General features: G+C 38.3%; 1 protein-coding gene across 4 annotated transcripts in view; it reads left to right on the forward strand.

Moving 5' to 3' along the window:
* The first annotated feature begins 9,260 nt into the window (after positions 1-9,260).
* TMTC1 (transmembrane O-mannosyltransferase targeting cadherins 1) overlaps positions 9,261-20,466 on the forward strand; it is a 320,486-nt gene continuing 309,280 nt past the window's right edge. For 2 of the 4 annotated variants that reach the window (XM_020975835.2, XM_078156680.1), the window contains exon 1: positions 9,264-10,557. In XM_020975835.2, coding sequence (XP_020831494.1) covers positions 10,235-10,557 — 323 coding nt within the window. In that variant the 5' untranslated portion in view covers positions 9,264-10,234. Of the gene's footprint in view, positions 10,558-20,466 lie in introns of all 4 variants that reach the window. The other 2 variants (XM_020975836.2, XM_020975837.2) reach the window with 2 other exon arrangements.

Consider the following 20,466-nt stretch of genomic DNA (forward strand, 5'->3'; position numbering starts at 1 on the left):
TCCTTTCTATCCTCTTTTTGGGAGACTCTAGACATGAACCAAAACCTAAGTTTTAAGAAATTTTTCTCTGGGTTGCCGGGTAGTGATGGTAGGGAAGGGAGTTACAATAAAATAAAAAATGTGAAAAAAAGTCTGACCCCCCCTTTTTTTTTTAAGGTATTCATGCTTCCCTATGACTGACCTCACTTAAGACTACATATATAGATTCAGAGAAGATGAATGTAGCACAGTGGGAGAGCTCTGTTTGACTTTTAAAGCTCCTTTTCTAGCCTTTCCAGTCCTAACCCTTTATTCTGCTTTGTACACTCTATGATCCAATGACATGGGCTTTCTTGCTGTTTTCCTTGAATAAGACCAATATGTCCCAGCTCCATGCATTTTCACTGGCTGTCCCACATTCTTGGAAGTTTCTAACTCTTTGACTCTGCTTCTTGGCTTCCCATGCTTTCTTCAAGTACCCATTAAAATTGCACTTTCTCAGCTAAGTCTTTCCTAGTTCCTTCTAATCGGGATGTGCTGGTCCCAGCTTGTCCTGGGATTTTTAGAGCTGATTGTAAAATGTTCAGTGTGAGCTGCATAAAATGCCTTGGAAATTGGAAAATGCTACAAATCAGGGCTTGATTTATTGTTTTGTTGATTGTATAGAATTTAGAAAATGATAAAGAAAATGTTAATAATGTAGATTAAACTTGAAAGTGTTTTGAATACATTTTTTTTAAAGTCCTGGTTGTTAAACACTTACTAGCACATAGCCACCCTTAATGTTAATGTCTCCCCTTTGCAATTATCTCCAGTTGATTCTGTATATGCCTTGTTTGTTCATGGGTTTTTTTGTTTGTTTTTGTTTTTGGTGAGGCAATCAGGGTTAAGTGACTTGCCCAGGGTCATACAGCTAATGAGTATCATGTGTCTGAGGCTAGATTTGAACTGGGTCCTACTGACTTCAGGGCTGGTGCTCTATGCACTGCACCACCTAGCTACTCTCATAGGTGTTTGCCTGTTGTCTTCCCTACTAGACTGTGAGCTCTGTAAGAGTAGGAACTATTTTTGGCCTTTCTTTGTATTCTCAGTGCTAAGCATGGTGCTGGGCACATAATAGGCACTTAATAAATGCTTGTTAACTTGAGAAACATCATTTCCGGATATTATCTATTCTTCTTTGCAGTAATCAACTTATCTATTAATTCTCTAACTTATTTTTGAGAATAATAATTAATGCTCTTGCCAGTTACACATTATTTTATTTCATATTCTCAGACTCTGGGAAAGATGTTAGAAAGAAAGGTGTGAAATAAATCCACAAGTGTTCATCAAGTACCTGTTCTGTTAAGGCATTGTTTTATTAGATACTGAGAGGGTACACATACACACATATGTGTGTATATGTATATGTATGCATATATGTGTGTATATATGTATAGTTTTCTTTCCCTTTAGGTGCTTATAATTTAGTTGGGGGATAAAAGATATATATGGAGATAACTATCATCTAAGACAATATTAATAATAACGAGTCAGTGAAACAATGGCCAAAAGGCTGACTTTGGAGTAGGGAGGTTAAAGACTTGCCTCTGACATTTGAACAGATCACTCATTTAACCTCTTAGTTCTTCCTGGCAACTTGCTAAAACTTTATATTTTATGTGAATTGCTTATATGTATTAGTGGAAGAAGATACCCTATTGCTGATTCCCTATTTGAATCTATGGAGCATGTTTCTCCACCTGTTGAAGACAGTATTTAAGTATTGTTATCTCCATTTTACATGAGGAAACTGGTGCTCAGAGAGATCAAATGACTTACTCATGGTCACCTAGCTAGTAATTATGAGATCTAAATTTTTACCAAAGGTCTCCTGATACAAAGTATCTTTCCAATAGACACACTGCATTGTGCCATGTGTATTTATTATTCTCTACCACTAAAGGCCTCTAAGAACCTTCTTAGCTTGTATTTACAGATAAAATGGGCAGCTGTGGACCAGATAATAAGAGAATTAAATGGATTCAGAAATGATTGAATAATCAGATCCAGACAGTATTGATTAAAGGATAAATGTCAACCTAGAAAAAGGTCACTAATAGAGTACTGCAGGGATCTGTCCTGGGCCATTTTCTGTTCAATGTGTTGGGTTTTTTTTAATCTGTCACTGAGATGCTTGAAGGTATAAGTTGTATGCGTATCAAATTTGCAGATGACACAAAGCTAGAAGGGATGGCAGAAGATAGAATCCCAAGCTAAAAAATTTTCAATAAGTTTGAACAAGAGGTTGAATCGGATAAAATTTAAGAGAAATGAATGCAAACATATGCATTTAGATTAAAAAAAAGAAATTGTATAAACATTGGATGGGGGGAAAGGTGTATGACTAGACAATAGTTCCTATGAAAAAAGAGCTAAGACTTTTTAGTGGACTGAAAGATCAATATAAATGAACAAAACTACTTGATAACATCAACAAAAAAACCGAATGCCATTTTAGGCTGCAAAAAGAACTATAGTGGCCAAACTAATGAGAGTCAGAGTCCTGTTGTGGTCTTGACAGACTCTGTTTTAGGAAGGATTCAGTATTCATAGATAGACTACCAGGACTGTGAGGAGCCTTGAATCCACATTATTTGAAGATTAGTGAAAGGAATTGGGACTATTTAGCCTAGAGAAAAGCAGATGGGAAAAATAATTTTAGTCTTCAAATTTCTGAAGCAGAGACTGGCATGTGGAAGAATCATTAAACACATTCTGCTTGGTCTGTCCTGGGGAAGAACTAGGAACAATGGGTGGAAGTTACAGGGAGCCAGAGTTCAGCCCAATATAAAGAGGAACTTCCTAACAATTAGAGTTGTCCCCAAATGAAGCAGGCTGCCTCACTGTAGGTTTTCAGGTAGAGAGGCTAGATAACCACTCATTAAGGATGTCAAAGAAGGTATTTATGCTTCAAGTGGAGTTTGTACTAGATATTTGAAGTAATTTGTAACTCTAAGAGTCTTTGATTCTTCAAATGCTCTTGGGAAAACCAGATGCTTCAGTATGGCAGCTGAGGGGTATTCCATAGGAACTGGAGTTGATAAAGGGGAAGGGAGTTGTCCTAGGGGTACATATATGTGGTGTTTTTTTATTTTTTATTTTTTAAGTTGCCACTGTCCTTATAAGCAAATGACAACCTACTTGCTTGGGAAGCTTTTCTAACTACAGAGGCAGTTCACTTCCTTATTCAGGCTTATAGCCCTTCCATGAATAAAAACTTGACACAATACTCTTTTTACCTCAGAAAATAAAAACGGTATTTGGGTACCTGTGTGTTGCATATATAGCAAGACTTTTTGGAGATTTCAGGTTGCAGGAAAGTGTCACAAATTGGAGGTTGCTAGGTTTTTGATAAAAAGGTATTTCATTGCTGGTAATGTTTGTTTTCCTCACAACATTCTTGCCTGAAGAGCTTCAGGTGGGATTTTTAAATGTGTGCCAGTTCTAGCACAACTACAGGGGACATTTAACACACTGAAAATTATTTAAGTCAGATGATTTTCCACCTGGCAAGAACACAGCACATAGGTTACAGCAGTAGAATAGATACAGAGTAAAAATCCTGGATTCTATTTTCCCCCAAATCCCTATGTGATTCTATGTATATTTTTCCTTCTCATAAGACGGTGCTGCACAGGAGCACAGAGAATCACATATAATGAAAAGATGGTAACCAATCTTATCAGTAAAAATGTGGGAATAATAATAGCACCTATATCTTAAGGTTGTTGTGAGGATTCAATGAGATAATATTCATCATGATGAAGGCAGATTTATACCAGGGATTCAAGAGCAGTTCAACATTAGGAAAACAACATAAGTGATCATATTAAAAAGAAAAATATCCAAAATCAACATGAATACCTCAATATGTAGAAAAAGCCCTTGATAAAGGCCTTTGTTTATGCTATAAACAACAACAACCTATAAAGTATAGGCACAGAGGGACCTTTTGTAAAATAGCACAAAAAGTACCTATCGAAATCTAAAACAAAGCATTATATTCAAGGGGGATACACTAGATACACTTTTACAGTAAATATGAGAGTAAAGCAAGGATGCCCATTTCCCTCACTATTATTCTATGTAGTTTTAGAAATGCTAGCAATAGCAATAAGATAAGAGAAAGAAATGAAAAGAATAAAAATAGGTTAAATAGATGAAAACTTCCTCTATTTGCTAATGATATGATGCTACACTTGGAAAATCTTAGAGAATCAGCAAAGATATCAATTGACAAAAGCTTCAGCAAAGTTTCAAGGTACAAAATAAACTCAAAAATCAACTTCATTTCTATATATAATAATAAAATCCCAGAGCTAATAATAGAAGGGGAAATCCCATTACAAATATCTGCAAAGTATATTAAGTATCTGGGGATCAGTCTACCAAAGGACACAAAAGACTTGAATCAATTCAGTTACAAAGTGTTCTTTAAAGGAATAAAGAAAAATATAAATAGAAGGAATATTTAGTGCTCATGGCTCAGCTGGGCCAAGATAGGATAAAATTGACAAAGCTAATTTACACTAACAATGCTAGGCCAAATTATCAAAGGGTTACTTTATATAAATTGATAAAACAATAATAAAATTAATTTGGAAAAGCATTTTAAATACCTACTATGTGCCAGGCTGTGCTAAGCACTGGTGATACAAAGAAAAGCAAAAGACAGTCCCTATACTCAAGGAATTCATAGTCTAATGAAGGAAAGAACATGAAAACTGTGTACCAACAAAATATATTTAGGATAAATTGGAATTAATTAATATTAATGCACAAGCATTCATATAGTGCTTTAAAAATATCTCATTTTAGGGAGGCAGAGCCAAGATGGTGGAGTAAAGGCAGAGACTTACCTGAGCTCTCCCCCAAACTCCTCCAAATACCTTTAAAAAATGACTCTGAACAAATTCTAAAGCAGCAGAACCCACAAAAAGATGGAGTGAAACAAATTTCTAGCCCAAGACAACTTGGAAGGTCAGCAGGAAAGGTCTGTTGTGGCCACCCCAGCGCAGCTCCAGCTCCAGCAAACCAGGAGCAGGTCTTAGGAGTGATTGAATAACAGCAGTAGCTCCTTCCCAGAGCTCTCAGCCCGCAGATGGTAATGGGGTGACCAACTGGTCAATAAGAGATTAAAGGGGTCTTTTTGCTAGCACTGAGGCAGAACCTCAGATCCTGGTTGCTGTTCTTGGTGGCAATCCCAGGGCGAGGAGGAGCACTAGCATAGCAGAGCTTGAAGCCATTATGGAGGGGGACCCTCCTCACAGTTCCAGGGCAGAAAAAGAGTGCTTGTTGTCACTCAGACCAGTGCATAGTACAGGAGAGTAGTAAACACCTCTCCTTAGATCCTGCCACCTTGCAAGAACTGAAAACTTACAGGTCCCTAGAAATATCTCTGAAACAGCTGCACAAAGCCCCTGAAGCTTGGGACAGTGCGCCCTCCACCCTAGAAACAAAGCCCTACTTTAACAAACACTTAAAAGTCAAGTAATAGGCTGGAAAAATAAGCAAACAATGGAAAAATCCTCTGATTATAGAAAGTTACTACGGTGACAAGGAATATCTAAACACACTCAGAAGAAGAAAGCAAAGATCCTACATCCAAAGCCTTCAAGAAAAGTATGAATTGGTCTTAGGCCATGGAAGAGCTCAAAAAGGATTTTGAAAATCAAGTAAGAGAGGTAGAGGAAAAATTGGGAAGAGAAATGAGAAAATCATGAGAAATGAGAAATCAAGAGAAATGAGAAAATCATGCAAAGCAAGTCAAAGCTTGCTAAAGGAGACACACACACACACACACACACACACACACACACAAATACTGAAGAAAATAACACCTTAAAAAACAGAATAGGCCAAATGGTAGATAAGGGCCAAAAAGCCAATGAGAAGAATGCCTTAAAAATCAGAATTAGCCAAATGGAAAAGGAAGTCCAAAAGCTCACTGAAGAAAATAAAAGTGAAAAATTAGAATGGAGCAAATGGAAGCTAATGACTTTATAAGAAATGAAGAAACAAACAAAACCAAAATAATGAAAAAATAGACAATGAAACATTTCATTGGAAAAACAACTTACATGGAAAATAGATCTAGGAGAGATAATTTAAAAATTATTGGATTACCTGAAAGCCATGATAAAAAAAAAGAGCCTAGACATCATTTTTCAAGAAAACAAGGAAAACTGCCCTGATATTCCAGAACCATTTCTGAAATAGAAATGGAAAGAATCCACTGATCACCTCCTGAAAGAGATCCCAAAAGGAAAACTGCCAGAAATATTATAGGGAAATTTCAGAGTTCCCAGGTCAAGGAGAAAATATAAAGCAGCCAGAAAGAAATAATTCAAATATTGTGGAAACATAATCAGGATAACACAAGATTTAGCAGCTTCTACATGAAAGGATCAGAAGGCTTGGAATATGATATTCCAGAAGACAAAGGAGCTAGGAGTACAACCAAGAATCACCTACCCAGCAAAACTGAGTGTAATCCTTCAGAGGAAAAAAAAGGATATTCAATGAGATAGAGGACTTTCAAGAATTCTTGATGAAAAGACCAGAGCTGAATAGAAAATTTGACTTTTAAATACAAGACTCAAGAGAAGCATAAGAAGGTAAACAGGAAAGGGAAATCATAAGGAACTTAATAAGGTTAATCTGTTTACATTCCTACATGAGAAGAGGATATTTGTAACTTGTAAGACCTTTCTCTTTATTAGAGTAGTTAGATGGAGTATATATAGACAGAGGACACAGGTGTGAGTTGAATATGAAGGGATGATAAATAAATAAAAATAAAATTAAAGGGTGAGAGAGGAATGCACTGGGAGAAAGAGAAAGGGAGAGGTAGAATGGGGTAGATTATCTCACATAAAAGAGGCAAGAAAAATCTTTTACAGTATGGGGGGGAAGGGAGGAGGAGTGAGTGAACTTTAGTCTCATTAGAATTGGTTCAAAGAGGGAGTAACATATTGGGTATAGAAATCCATCTTACCCTACAGGAAAGCAGGAGGGGAAGAGAATAAGAGAAGGAGGAGGAATGTGATAGAAGGGAGGGTAGATTGGGGGAGGAGGTAGTTAGAAGCAAAACAGTTTTGAGGAGGGACTGGGTGAAAGGAGAAAGAATAGAATAAATGCACAGGAAATAGGATGGAGAGGAAATACAGTTAGCAATAGTAACTGTGAAAAAAAATTTGAAGCAAGTTTCTCTGATAAAGGTCTCATTTCTCAAATATATAGAAAACTGAGTCAAATTTATAAATATAAGAGCCATTCCCCAACTGATAAGTAATTAAAAGATGTGATCAGTTTTCAGGTATAGTAATCAAAGCTATCTATAGCCATATGAAAAAATACTCTAACTCACTATTGATTTGAGAAATGCAAATTAAAACAATTCTGAGGTACTACCTTATACCTATTAGATTGGCTAATAGGAATGAAAAGGTAAATGACAAATGTTGCAGGTGATATGGGGAAAATGAGACATTAATGCACTATTAGTGGAGTTGTGAACTGATTCAATCATTCTGTAGGGCAATTTGGAACTCTGCCCAAAGGGCCATAAAACCATGCATACCCTTTGAGCTAGCAATTCCACTACTAGGTCTGTATCTGAAAAGAGATAAAAAACAAAAAGGAGAAGGATCTATATGTAAAAAATATACCAGCTCTTTTCTAGGGGCAAAGAATTAGAAATTGAGGGGATGCCGGTCAATTGGGGAATGGTTGAACAAGTTGTGGTGTGTCATTATGATGCAATACTGTGATACTACAAGAAATAATGGTGCCCAGCTAGGTGGCAGTCGATAGAGCACTGGCCTTGGAGTCGAGAGGATCTCAGTTCAAATCCAGCTTCAGACATATAACACTCAGTAGTTGTATAACTCTGGGCAAATCACTAAACCCCCATTACCTCACCAAAAAAAAAAAAATGATGATAAGGATGCTCTCAGAAAAACCTGGAAAGATTTGCATGGGCTGCTGCAAAGTTAAATGTATTGTATACAAAGTAACAGCAATATTGTAGGATGAAATACAATGATACAAGACAACTCTGAAGTACTTATGATGAAAAATGCTATCCATCCCCAGAGGAAGAACTGATGGTGTCTAAATACAGCTTGAAGCATATATATGGTTTTTTACTTTACTTTTTCTTGAGTTTTTTATTTGTCTGTTTTCTTTCACAACATGACTATTACGGATATGTTTTACATGACTACACATGTATAATCTACATCGAATTGCTTGCCTTCTCAATGGGGAAGGGAGTGCAGAGGGAGGAATGGAGAGAATTTGGAACTCAAAGTTTTAAAAACGAATGTTGATTGTTTTTACTTGTAACTAGGGAAAAATAAAATACTAAATAAATTTTTAAAAATCTCATTTTATCCTCACAACTCTGTTAAGTGCTCTTATTATCTCCCATTTTATATATGAGGAAACTGAGCAAACAGGTTAAGTGCCTTTCTCAGGGTTACAGAGCTAATAAATATTTAAGGATATTTGAACTTAGGAGGATTTAAATTTAGATGTTCCTGACTCCAGTTCCAGTGTGCCACCTCACTGCCTCAAATATTGATGGATTGAAATCTGTACTGTGAGGAAGTATTCACATCGATGAAATTATGGATCAACCAAAGTTGTTTTTTTGGGGGGGAAGAGAACTTTCATAAAAGGGGGAGCTTAAGAGTCAAAGCCAGGGAGCTTTGGAGAATCTTTGCATATTGACTTAGAAGGAATTATTCAAACGTCTAAAGCACTGGGGATAATACACTGGATCTGGGATTTCACTGATACAAAGAACACCCAGATGACAGAACTTCCTCAACCAAAACTATTGGCACCTTTTCTGCTACTCATGGTCCTGAAGAGTTGCGTAGAGCAAGGAGGGGTTAAGTGACTTGCCCAGGGTCACACAGCCCTTATACATCAGAAGTAGTACTTGAATCCATATCTTTCTGCCTTTGACTCTGGGTTCTCTATCTACTATGCCAGGCTGCCTCTCAAATAGATAGATGGTAGATAGAGTGATTTTTCTTTCTCTCTTCCTCTCTCTCCCTTCTCCCTCCCTCCCCTCTCTATTTCACTATCAAGAATTTGGCACAAAACCAAAATAAAAAAGAGAAGTAAATTCAGTGCCCAAGCCAAAATACTCCTTTCCTTCCCCTCCCTTCTCCCCAGACTCCCCGATTGCCTAGGGAAAAAAACACCAGGGATTGAGACTTAGAACAAGTCGAAGGAAGGGCGTTCGGCAAAGAACAAGGAGTCCTTGCCATAGTTTCTTTTGGCTTTCTAAAACATACATTTGGAAGCTCAGCCTTTCTGACATCTCCCAGAAGACTCGATTGCAGACCTCTCTAAGGTGGTAGAACTGCTTAATAATGCTCTAGACAAGAGAAAATCCTTCAACAGAGATTCCAGAACTATAGGTAGAAAAAACGGCAACTGGAGTATGTGAAGGAGATATTATAATATCTATCTCTTCTGAGCCCGAAATAGTTCCACTACCGTCTTCTCTTGCTGTTGGCCGAAGTACTGAAAATACTGGGCAACTTCCAGACAAACGTCAACAACGTTTGGGGTGATGGTGGTGGAAGGGGAACAGCCTCGGGGTATCCAGATGCATTCGTCATAAACGGCGCATCAAGATCATTGGCACCTTATTTTTTTTTCCCCTCTGCGGTGAAGACTATGCTCGGTGGGGTGGATGACTACAGAGAAGAGAAAACCAGACTGCATTAGAGTCAGTCTTTTACTGATACGGGGGCAAGGAGGTGGGGCGGCCATACAGGTGGGGAGATTTCTCAGTCCCCCGGGCCGGCCGACTCTTTTTCAGTGTGCAACGCAGCTTAAATCTAGCAAGGGCCCACTACAGAATGCAAAAGCTGTAAGCCTCGGAGAAAACGTAGTCTCCAGATTTTGGAGAGGTGGAGGGGGTTGCGCAGGCAGGCGGTGCATGCGCAGTAGGGCAGAGGAGGCGGAGATGACTAAGGGAGGAGGGAGGGTTGCTGTTTATTTGCAGCTGGACCAACTTGCAGAGGTAGCAGCCAAGCGCAGGTCCCCGGTGGTGGGTGGGTAAGTCGATCTGCTGCTGCCGCACCATGCTCGCTCCCAGCTTGCTGGTGCTGCCTTCTGTCAGAGCCCTCGAGGAGGAGGATGCCAGTCGCTCCAGAGCAGCCAGGGCAGCAGCGGCAACAGCAGGATGGTGGTGACAACCTCTGCCAGTGGCGGCGTTGGCGGCGGCAGCAGAAGGGATCGGGCTCCCTCGGGCCAGCGCCAAAGGGGCTGCTGCCTGGCGCCGGCGGAGGCTGCGGTGCTACTGACCACAGTCTGCTGTCTGTGTTATGCAAACTCCCTGCCGGGCGAGTTTGTGCACGACGACGTGTGGGCAATTGTGAACAACCCAGACGTTCGGGCGGCTGCCCCTCTGACATGGGGCATCTTCGCCAACGATTTCTGGGGCAAAGGCATGGCCGAAAACACCAGTCACAAGTCCTACCGTCCTCTCTGCGTCCTCACCTTCAAGTGAGTCCCGCCTCTAACGGCTGCAGCCTCTCAGGGGAAGACTAGTAGCAGGCTCTATGACCTACTGCTGACTCTCTTCTCTTCCCTTCACGCCCAGCTCTCCTGTCCACTCACATTACAGCCTTCCAGTTTCCGGATAGCCTGAGGGGTCAGCTGAGCGAGTTGGAGTAGAGTTGGACCCAAGTGTCTGTTCTTTGAAATCCACTTTTCTTTGGGGAGGAGACTAATGGGGGTGCACAGTAGTTTTCTTCGCAACCTAACCTTTAGTAGGAGGGGGCAAAGTGAGACTAGCGTCGGGGTGGGGTAAGATTTGGAGTGGGTTGCTGATTTACTGAAAAGAGAAGTTGGTTATGCCACTGAGGCTTGTGGGCAGCTCTACGGCTGGGAAAGTGTGTAAGCGTCTTTGAGAATCACATTTCGATTTCAAGAAGAGAGAGGCAAAAATTGTGCGTTTTACAGGAAGATAGTTCTTTTCTTCTTAGCCGCACACCAAAACCTCTCCAACCTTTGCGATCAAGCTGTTAAAAATGCAAAGCAAAAGAATGCAGGAAGATGAAAATTACCTGGGTTTTATTATATCTCAGTCTCATTTTGCTCTTATAACCTTGGATATTTGGTATAAATAATTTATAAGCGTACACCAGTTTTTACTAAAGGTGGAGTTTTATCTTCTGAAGAAATGAGAGGTCTGGCTTAAGAGATGTGTTACTACCTTTTGTTTATTTTATCATACTTATTTTTTCCCCTCCTGGGTTTGGCCTTTCCTCGGTCCTGAAGGAGGCTGCAGAAATAATGTTGGTTTGATGTTGGTATATTTAAACCTATTCTAAAGGGTGTAATCGGAACTCAACTTTATGATAATGAAAAATCTTGAGTGGCAGTTGCAAAAACTTGCTCTTGCAGCAATGCAAAAACTAAAGACTTATAAAAGGAAACCACTGTAATTAACTTATTGTAGTGTTTAAAATTGGGGTTGAGGTGTGATAATGCAATAGTTCCCTGGCGGTGTTGTTATTTAAAGCTTCTTTCAAAAAGAAACAAGAACAGGCCCAAGTGTCTTGCTTGAAAATATGTCAGCATGGTCTGTTCTGACTTCCTGTTCATTAGTATTACTTTGACAGTAAGTAAACCCATGCTAGGAATATTCTGATTCCTGCTTCAAGGAGCATATGGTTAAACAGTGTCTTTTGGCTTTTTCCTTTCTGGTATCCATATAGGGTTGGATAAAGGCAGAAGAAAGCAGAAGGACTAGGGAGGGGGAGTCAAGGAGCAGAGGTAGTGGAAAAAAAGAGTAAGGTGTAGTATAGCAAAAGTCAGAGATAAATATAAAGTAGGAAGAGTTGGGAGAGAAGGAAGCAGTAATTTAGAAAAAAACAGATCCAAGACCTCTGTAGATTTATGTCACTTTGCAAACTGCATCATTCTGGTTTGGGATAAGGAGAGGATTCAACTGCAACACCTGAAAATAATGGTAGGAAGAACAACAGTGTAGGCCCTCTTTAAAAAAGCAAGGATACCATCTTTGTGTTGTTTGCTTTGGCTTAATTTTAAATAGCATTGATTCACTTTCTTCTAAATCACCTATAGTGCAACCTTGACTTCTGTTTTCAAGAATAATAAACAATGCCAAATATAAGGAAGAAAGTTCTAAGACTTGTGTTTAAATAGTTAAATAAAATAGTCTTTTTTTTGGTTTTGTTTTTGCTAGGCAATGGGGTCAAGTGACTTGCCCAAGGTCACACAGCTAGTAAGTGTTATGTGTCTGAGGTTGGATTTGAACTCAGGTCCTCCTGAATCCGGGGGCCAGTGCTCTATCCACTGTGCCACCTAGCTGCACCCCAAAATAAAATAGTCTTAAAAGGCTTTTCATTAGATTGTTCTTTTAAAGTATAAAGTAAAATACTTCTTCTAAGATGCTTTTGGCACTTCAGATCAATCTTTCAAACTTCAATAAACAAAAGCTTATTTATGCAAAAGCCTTTAAGTGTTTTAAACTTATTTTCCTTAAAGTAAAAAAAAATTGACCCACTGAATAAATATCCTAGAATCACAGAAATTTAGAACCAGAAGATACTCTAGTATAATTACTTTATTTTATGAATGAGGAAAACTGAGATTCAGTGAGGTAAAATAACTTGTTCAAGGTATATACAGTTTTTAAAACATGGATATTCATAGATGTCCTCAGGGTATATAATAAACAGGTTGACATTTACAGAAAAAATTTTGGGACCTACAGTGGAATGTAGGTGGATTCATGACACTTGTTGCTATAATAGAACTCATTTAGTTTGACAATTTTTTTTGAAACTGGGATTGAATGAAAGGGGAGAAAATAGATTATCAGTCTGTGCTAATTTTATTTTTGAGGAGGGAGGAGTCACAGATGATAACTGGAGTCCTTTGCTTCTTAAAAAGTAATTCCTGGATATGAGTTAAGAATTCCTACTAATTTTCATCTTTAATAAAAAATTTCACTAAAAAGTCATGAAGTAATGTTTAAGGGCATAGGAGAGAATCAGAGATCTTTGTAAATAACCTACAGTGAGTGACATTCACTCCAAATCTAGGTTTTCATTCTGTGCTTCTTCATATTTTACTGTCCATATCATTTTTATATCTGAAAGATTCAAGATCTTCTGTAGACACTTAATAATGAACCAAAGCTCATGATGAATGTTAACATCTTCTGAAATAGTTAAACTATTAACTGGTTAAAAGTGCCTGTACTGGCTTATTTTTTTATAAGCAGAAATTGATAGAATTTCCTTATTTGCAGTATCCTTTCATATCAGTAAGCAAATGGAAACCTACCTTGGAGAGAAAAGAATGATCCTATGGCTTGTATACTTGAATGATATGTACTATCAAACTTCAGAAGTCTTACATATATTTAAAAATCTTTCCACTAGTCCTGTGCTGTCAGTCTCACCATGTTATATGGTAGGTAAATTAAGGTAAAAGGATTAAATTTTGTAACAGGTTCAGCCAAGGACCTGTGTAGCTCATTATTCTGATTATTAGACCAGAGTAGCCTGCTGTTTTCCTGGAAAATTTTGTTTTATTGAGAGATTCTAATTGCAATATAAACCACAATAGTGAAGGCAAGTGACCTGTAAAAATGTAATTGATTTGAAAAATAGACTCTTGATAGGTATGGATATGGTTTTTGGTCAGAATTTTGATGTTTGAGTTTCAAGATTGTTTGCACAGTGGTTTGTAGAGAATTGACTGAAAAGACTATGGTGGATGATAATGCATTTCTGACTAGGTCCACTGACTAATTTTGATTATGTTCTTTAAGATCCTGAGCATGTTGACCAGTTTTTGTTTCTGGGACTAATATTTAATTCTTCAAAAATATAGAAGAATATTTAACCAATACATAGCTGCAATGGAGATAACCTCTGACCTCACCTATTAACTAGTATTCCTTAACTATTAACTAGTATTCCTTTAACCCATCATCAGCTGCTAACTCCTCCAAAACACTGTCCAAAAAATAAATACCATTTAGACTGTAGTTAACTCAGTCTCTCTTGGAGTAGAATTTTACTTAATTCTCCTCAGAAATTCTAGTTAACTGCTTTTCCCACAGAATAACATTTAACTCAATTTAATTCTCATCAGGAATGAAAGACAGTTAAATTTATTTAGTACTGCTTAGTAATTCTCCACAGAATGTCTTAATTAAGGACAGTTAACTTTCAAATCTCTCACAGACTTTCTCTAACGGCTTGACTACCTGTCAGTCTCTTCAAGACATGAAATTTTGTCAGTCTTCTCTAAATACCTCACATAGATTCCTTCTGCCACTGCAGTTAAATTGTCAGTCTCTCAGATTTTCTACTTTCTTAAAGGTATAATCACTATCCAAAGTTATTTTATTTCATTTTGTTCTCATTTTTTTGATGAGGTTCAGATACAAATGGACAAGTCACCATTTCTGCTATCCTTTTTTATTCAATGCTTTGCAGACTATTGTGTAGAACAAATAAAAGCATTGTCTTTTGTAGTTGAATTAAAGACTCAGTGAAAGTATTTTGGAACAACTTCAGTAGCAGACAAGATGGTGGGGGCATTATAGACTTCTATTTTTCTCCCCATATAATTTTGATTTCTTCTGCTAGGTCTTTATGTTTTGAAATTTTTTCATTCCAAATATTTTGGAGATTATGAGTATTTAGTATGCTAACATCTATTAAAATGATTCTTAATTTTTTTTATATATCAACATTATAGCTGAGAAGTTGTAGGCAGGCAACAGTTCTGTCTGTAATGATATTCCACTTCCATTAGAATTTGTTGAATTTTGAAGGATATTTAGGGTTTGTATTTGTAAGCTTCTGGTGTATAATTTCAGTTACATCATGTCTTTATTATTATTTAAAGGATACTAAGTATTTGTAACCTACAGTGATAGGTTGCACAGTTTTTACTGCTTTATTACAAAATCCAAATTGATCCCTAAATCTGGTCTTAAGGAAAACATTTTTTTAGGCCCCGTCTGAAATCACTAGCAAAAATCCTTCCATGTCCATAAACAGATTTACATGACTCAGCATTTGTTTGATGCTTCTTTTTTGACATACAGTTGTTTGGATTCATGGGGATATTATATATGGAAGGCCTTTTGATTACATTCATGGATCTTAGCAGTGTCATAGGCTCTGTCTGGAGGTAAGCCACTTTTGGTTACATTTGACAAATCTAATGGCTTATACTCATTGCCATATTTTAGTATTGCTTTTGAAGTGAGGTCTGCTTGTTTCAAAAAGTTTTCTGTCACTTTTTAATCTTTTTTTTTTAATTGTGTATTCTGAGAACATTTTTCATTCCTTTTCCTCCATTTGGAAGAAGTATTCATTGCTGTAACATTGTATGGGTTTTTATTTGAATATTTTCTAGATCCATTTCCCTATATAAGAAAGCTCTTAATATCACCAATAATCATGATGGTGTGGTTACTGATCTAGAGCCAGACATCCTGGAGAATGAAGTCAAATGGCCTTTGGAATTGCTAACAGTAAGGCTAATGGAAATGATGGAATTCCAGCTGAGCTATTTAAAATTCTGAAAGATGATGCTGTTAAGGTGTTGCACTCAATATTCAAGCAGATTTGGAAAACTCAACAGGGAAATGACTGAACAATAACAGATACAATTTTGTACATTTTATCAGGCTGATGTAGAGGTTACTGATGCTATTATATAATTGTTAATTGCTCTAATTATGTCCTTCCTAAAGCTTTATCTTCAGGAAAATGTTTCTTAAATAAGTCTTTTCTGACCTTTTCCCTTGATACCCTTAAGGTTCATGTATCTTGCCTGAAGACCAAAGTGTATTTATCATCTTCATTCACTGGTTTATTTCAGCCGCTACATTCAAGCTCAAAACCTTCAGTCTCTGTTCTTCCTTGAAGCACCTCAAAAATTTTATGCTTATTGAGTCCAAATGGCATTTTGATATTGTTGGAAAATATTTCCATGAGATGAAGTAGCTATTTAATGTTCTTTTCAGTAAAACCAAATAACTTGAGGTCATCCGGGTACATGAAGTAATTAATATGATGTTTTGGTATGATTTCCCTCTTTGACTTGAAAGGCATACTGGATTCTATTCAAGAGTGATGATAATGTGTTTGGGGCTAAATAGCACCAGAGCAGGCTTAAGTTGTCTCCGTGGGAGATGTCTCTTTCAGTATAAATTGTTGGTGATGTTATTGTGTTGGTGGCATGCATTAAATAGAGAACAGTTTTCCACGTACACATCAAAGATTGTAGTGTTATTATGCTAGGATATAGTATATATATGTTGTTTGTAGTACATTTCAAAACCAGGAGTCAATGGCTTTGCAGTCATACTAAAGGTGGTATTTTTTTCTTCAAGATTCTAGTGGATGGTTCATTTTTTTTTTCTTTACACTGCTTGGACTTAATGTAGTACTTTAACTTTTTTGACCTTTGCTTTCAATTATTGATTGTATGTATCAGGGATTTCTAATATGCTTTTGTTTTCTGGATTCCATTCTACATATTTCTTTTTGGTTGCCTTTAATTGGGTGATATGGTATTGAGTTTTCTATTGTTTGTATTGGCTAGATTTGGATGTCATTTTTAAATGTCTTTTCTCAGGTTCCCAAGATGCTTGTTCCATGTTGGTATTTGATGCTTGTCCTTAGTAATGTTCTTGAATAGCTCCACCTTTTATTTCATGGTCTTTACCATGGTAATAGTTGCAACATATACTGTTGTGTGCAAGCTCTGAATTTTTTTTTATACTCTGTCAAATATTGTGGAAGAATGTATTTTTTCCCATATTAACAAGCATTTATTTTCTGTCCTTCCTGCTACCGTTTCCCCACTTGAACAATTAAAAAAAGAGGATAAGTAACTCTTATAACAATTATGCATACCTAACAAAACAAATTTTCATATTGTCTGTCTAAAAATATATCTTATTCTGCAGCTTCAGTTTATCACCTCTTTGTCAGGAGATAGATAACATGCTTCATCATAGGTCCTTAGGAAATATGGTTATTCATTGCATTGGTCAGAGTTCTAAAATCTTACAAAGTTTTTTTTTATTGTATTGTTATTCTATAAATTATTCTTCTAGTTCTGTTTGTTTCACTCTGCATAAGAATGCATTAGTTTGTGGTGGTTATAATAAAAACCAGCTTTTAAAAATTACTGTGCTTGCTATAGTTGGCCTCTTTGTTATATAAAGTCCCTTTGTTATTCAGAACTGCAAGGCCTTGTCTTTTTTGAAGGTCCTCACCAAGTTTATTATGAGTCATTCTACTATCCAGCAGGGCTTCCTCTTCTTAGTACATAATGTCTTGGCTGGATGGGTCAGAGTGTTGCTAGGTTGAGGTAGGCATATCACGTGATGGCTATACTGGTTCCTTACCAGTCAGGGAAGGTTTCTCTTCCTCTGGGTAGCTGCTTCTGGAGAGTGTGAGCCAGGTGGCTGTTGGAACAGACTGAGTAGGATACTTTGCCACTGAACTGTGGCTGCCATCTAAAACTGGGGAGGCACTTCTGTTTAGATAAGTCATTCTGTTGAGGTTTAGGGGCTTAGGGGTGCTAGTGATGGGGTATTGGCCCCTGATGAGGCCCCAAAAAACCCCTTCCTTAAACTTTACTTGAACCCTTTTACCTAGTCAAAGAAGTCTAGCAGTTTCCTGAGGTTATTCTTTTTTTTTTTAAGAAAATTTTTTTTCTTTCTAGTTAAACATTTATTTCTGGACTAAAGTCTGTGGTTGTATAATCTGGGCTTTTAGGCAGGTATATCTGAAGTCTATGATATGTATGTATGTATGTATTTGTTTTTGAAGATTCAATAATTTATTTATTTTTAGTTTTCATCATTCACATCTACAAGATTTTGAGTTCCAAATTTTCTTCCCATCTCTCACCCCTTAATTTTATTCTCCAGATATCACTCATTCATCTTCAACTCACCCTGTGCCTTCTATCCATCAGTCTATCTATACATATAATTTTTCCCCCCTCAACTACTCTAATATTGACAAAGGTCTCATGAGTTACAAATATCATCTTTCCATGCAGAATGTAAACAGTTCACCCTTAATAAGTCCCTTATGATTCCTCTTTCCTGTTTACTTCTTCATGCTTCTCTTGAGTCTTGTATTTGAAAGTCAAATTTTCTATTCAGCTCTGGTCTTTTTATCAAGAATACTTGAAAGTCCTCTATTTCACTGAATGTCTATTTTTTTCCCCTGAAGAATTATACTCAGTTTTGCTGGTTAGGTTATTCTTGGTTGTAATCCTGTCTCCTTTGCCTCCTGAGTTATTCCTGTCAACTGACTTTCCTTTATCACCTACATACCCAATCTCCCAATTCCTTGTTAACCTAATTAAAGTTTAACCCTCCATTTTCTATTACAGGCCTGATAGCCCCCTTTATATACTTCCCATCCTTGGTCTTATCCAGACCCCATTCAACCTCCCAGACACTCCCATCAAGATTCTCCCAGGACCCTCCCCCAGTCACTCCAGCTTCAAGATCCTCCCTAACCTCCTCTTCCAGTCACCCCAGCTTACTGGCCACTCCTATCAAGACACTCCTTCTCCCAGCCCTTTCTCCAGTCAACCCAAACTACTTGGCCACTCCTAGATCCTTCCCATAATCTTTCAGTATATAAGATCCATCCTGATCACCATTTAGGGGCTGAGACTTCCTCATGTCTTCTCCTCTTTATGAGCATCACAAATATTTAGATTCCTTAAGAGTCTGGCCAATTTGGCTCATTTTAATAAACCTTGTCTTTGGCTGAAGGAAGGCTTGGATCGAATCCATTCAGTCAATACCCATGTCTCTTGCCCTTGCTATTTCTGGGTCCTATTGTTGAGGTTCAGAGGTTTAGGGGTGCTGGGACCCTAAAATCACAACATGGGGGTCCTTTCCTAAAGAATTTGACCCAAGCCTTCTTTCAGCTCAAAACAAGGTTTATTAAAATACTGATTGGAGTGAGTGAGATTCCTGGTGAGTCTGCACTATTGGCTAGATTTTAAGAATCTGAGCACCTTAATGGTGGCCAAGATGGATCTTATATACAGAAAGGCTGTGGGAGGGATCTAGGAGTGGCCAAGTAGTCTGAGGTGACTCTTGAGGAGGGGGTCCAGGGACGATCTGGATGAGAGTAGCCAGTAAGCTGGGGTGACTGGGAGGTAGAACGTCAGGGACCTGGACCACAAGGCCAAGGGAGACTAGAGTCTAGATAGGATCCAGGAGTGGAGGTCTAGGGTGGGGCTGTTGCAGTGTAAGAGGTTGAGAGGTTGTGACCCCTCAAAGACCAGAGTACAGGGCAGGTTGTCTGGAATGAATTCACAGACTCAAGCATTCTTTAATTCAAGATGGCAAAGATTTATTGTTACGCTTTTCAGTGGGCAAGGATTCTTAAGGATCCTGCGAGAGACTGAGAATGCAGCTAGGGTTTATATGGAAAAGAGCATGGGAAAGAACTGCCAGGGACACTGATGAGGTAATCCAAAGGTGCAGGTGTCTTTGGGAGCTATGGATGGGAAAATACAGGGAGTATACCAGACAGGGAGGGAATTGACAGAGGTATGGATCTTTGGAGTCTGGCAGGAGGAAGAGTCCTTGGGCTGGCCAAGGACAAAACTCCTTGGGCTGGGCAAGGCACCCCTCTCCCTCTGTCTTGATGAGAGAATGTTCTGCAACAAGGGAAAGCTTTCTTACAAGACAGGAAGTACTAAGGAATTGGGAGGCTTCCAGAGACATGATCTGAGAGCTGGGTCTTGAGCAGCCCAGCTCTGTGTAGTTGTACCAGGGAGAGAGATAAGGGTCGTGCTGAGGCCCATGCATGAATAACTGCTAGGCACAGTGTCCTTGGGCTGGGGAGTGGTTGTCAGAGACAGTGTTTCTGAGGCTAGGGAGAAATTGGGGTACAAGTACAAGCACAAGCACCCAAGCACCCCATCAGGGCCAGGTGCCAAAAGTGAAAGACAGTTAATTAGCTGGGAAGGGCCAGTTGCCCTAGACAAACACCAAGGACCTGGGCCAGGTGGGAAAGTCCAGGGCTTTTCCTTTTTGGGGTCCAGATCCCAAAGACATAGTTTTTTTCTTTTTAGGGGTTCAAATTCCATCCGCATCAATTCTACTGCTCTGCAAGGCTGACTCTTTGATGGGCGATTGCAGTCTTTCCCCCTCACTTTAGCTACTGCTTGAATTGATTGTTTCCATGCTCTTTTTAAGTGGAGTCAAGGAATGTACTGGAACTAGCTTGAACTAACTTTCAGCTCTAAAATCAGAGGTTGATTTATTGCTTTAAAGAAAATGTTATTAATGTAGATTAAACTTAAAAGTATGCCTAGCTCACATCTGTTAAACATTTACCAGCATGACCCCGGCTGGAGTGC

The sequence above is a fragment of the Phascolarctos cinereus genome, unplaced genomic scaffold, assembly GCF_003287225.1.
Source record: "Phascolarctos cinereus isolate Bilbo 61053 unplaced genomic scaffold, phaCin_HiC Scaffold_1;HRSCAF=81, whole genome shotgun sequence".
NCBI lineage: Eukaryota > Metazoa > Chordata > Mammalia > Diprotodontia > Phascolarctidae > Phascolarctos > Phascolarctos cinereus.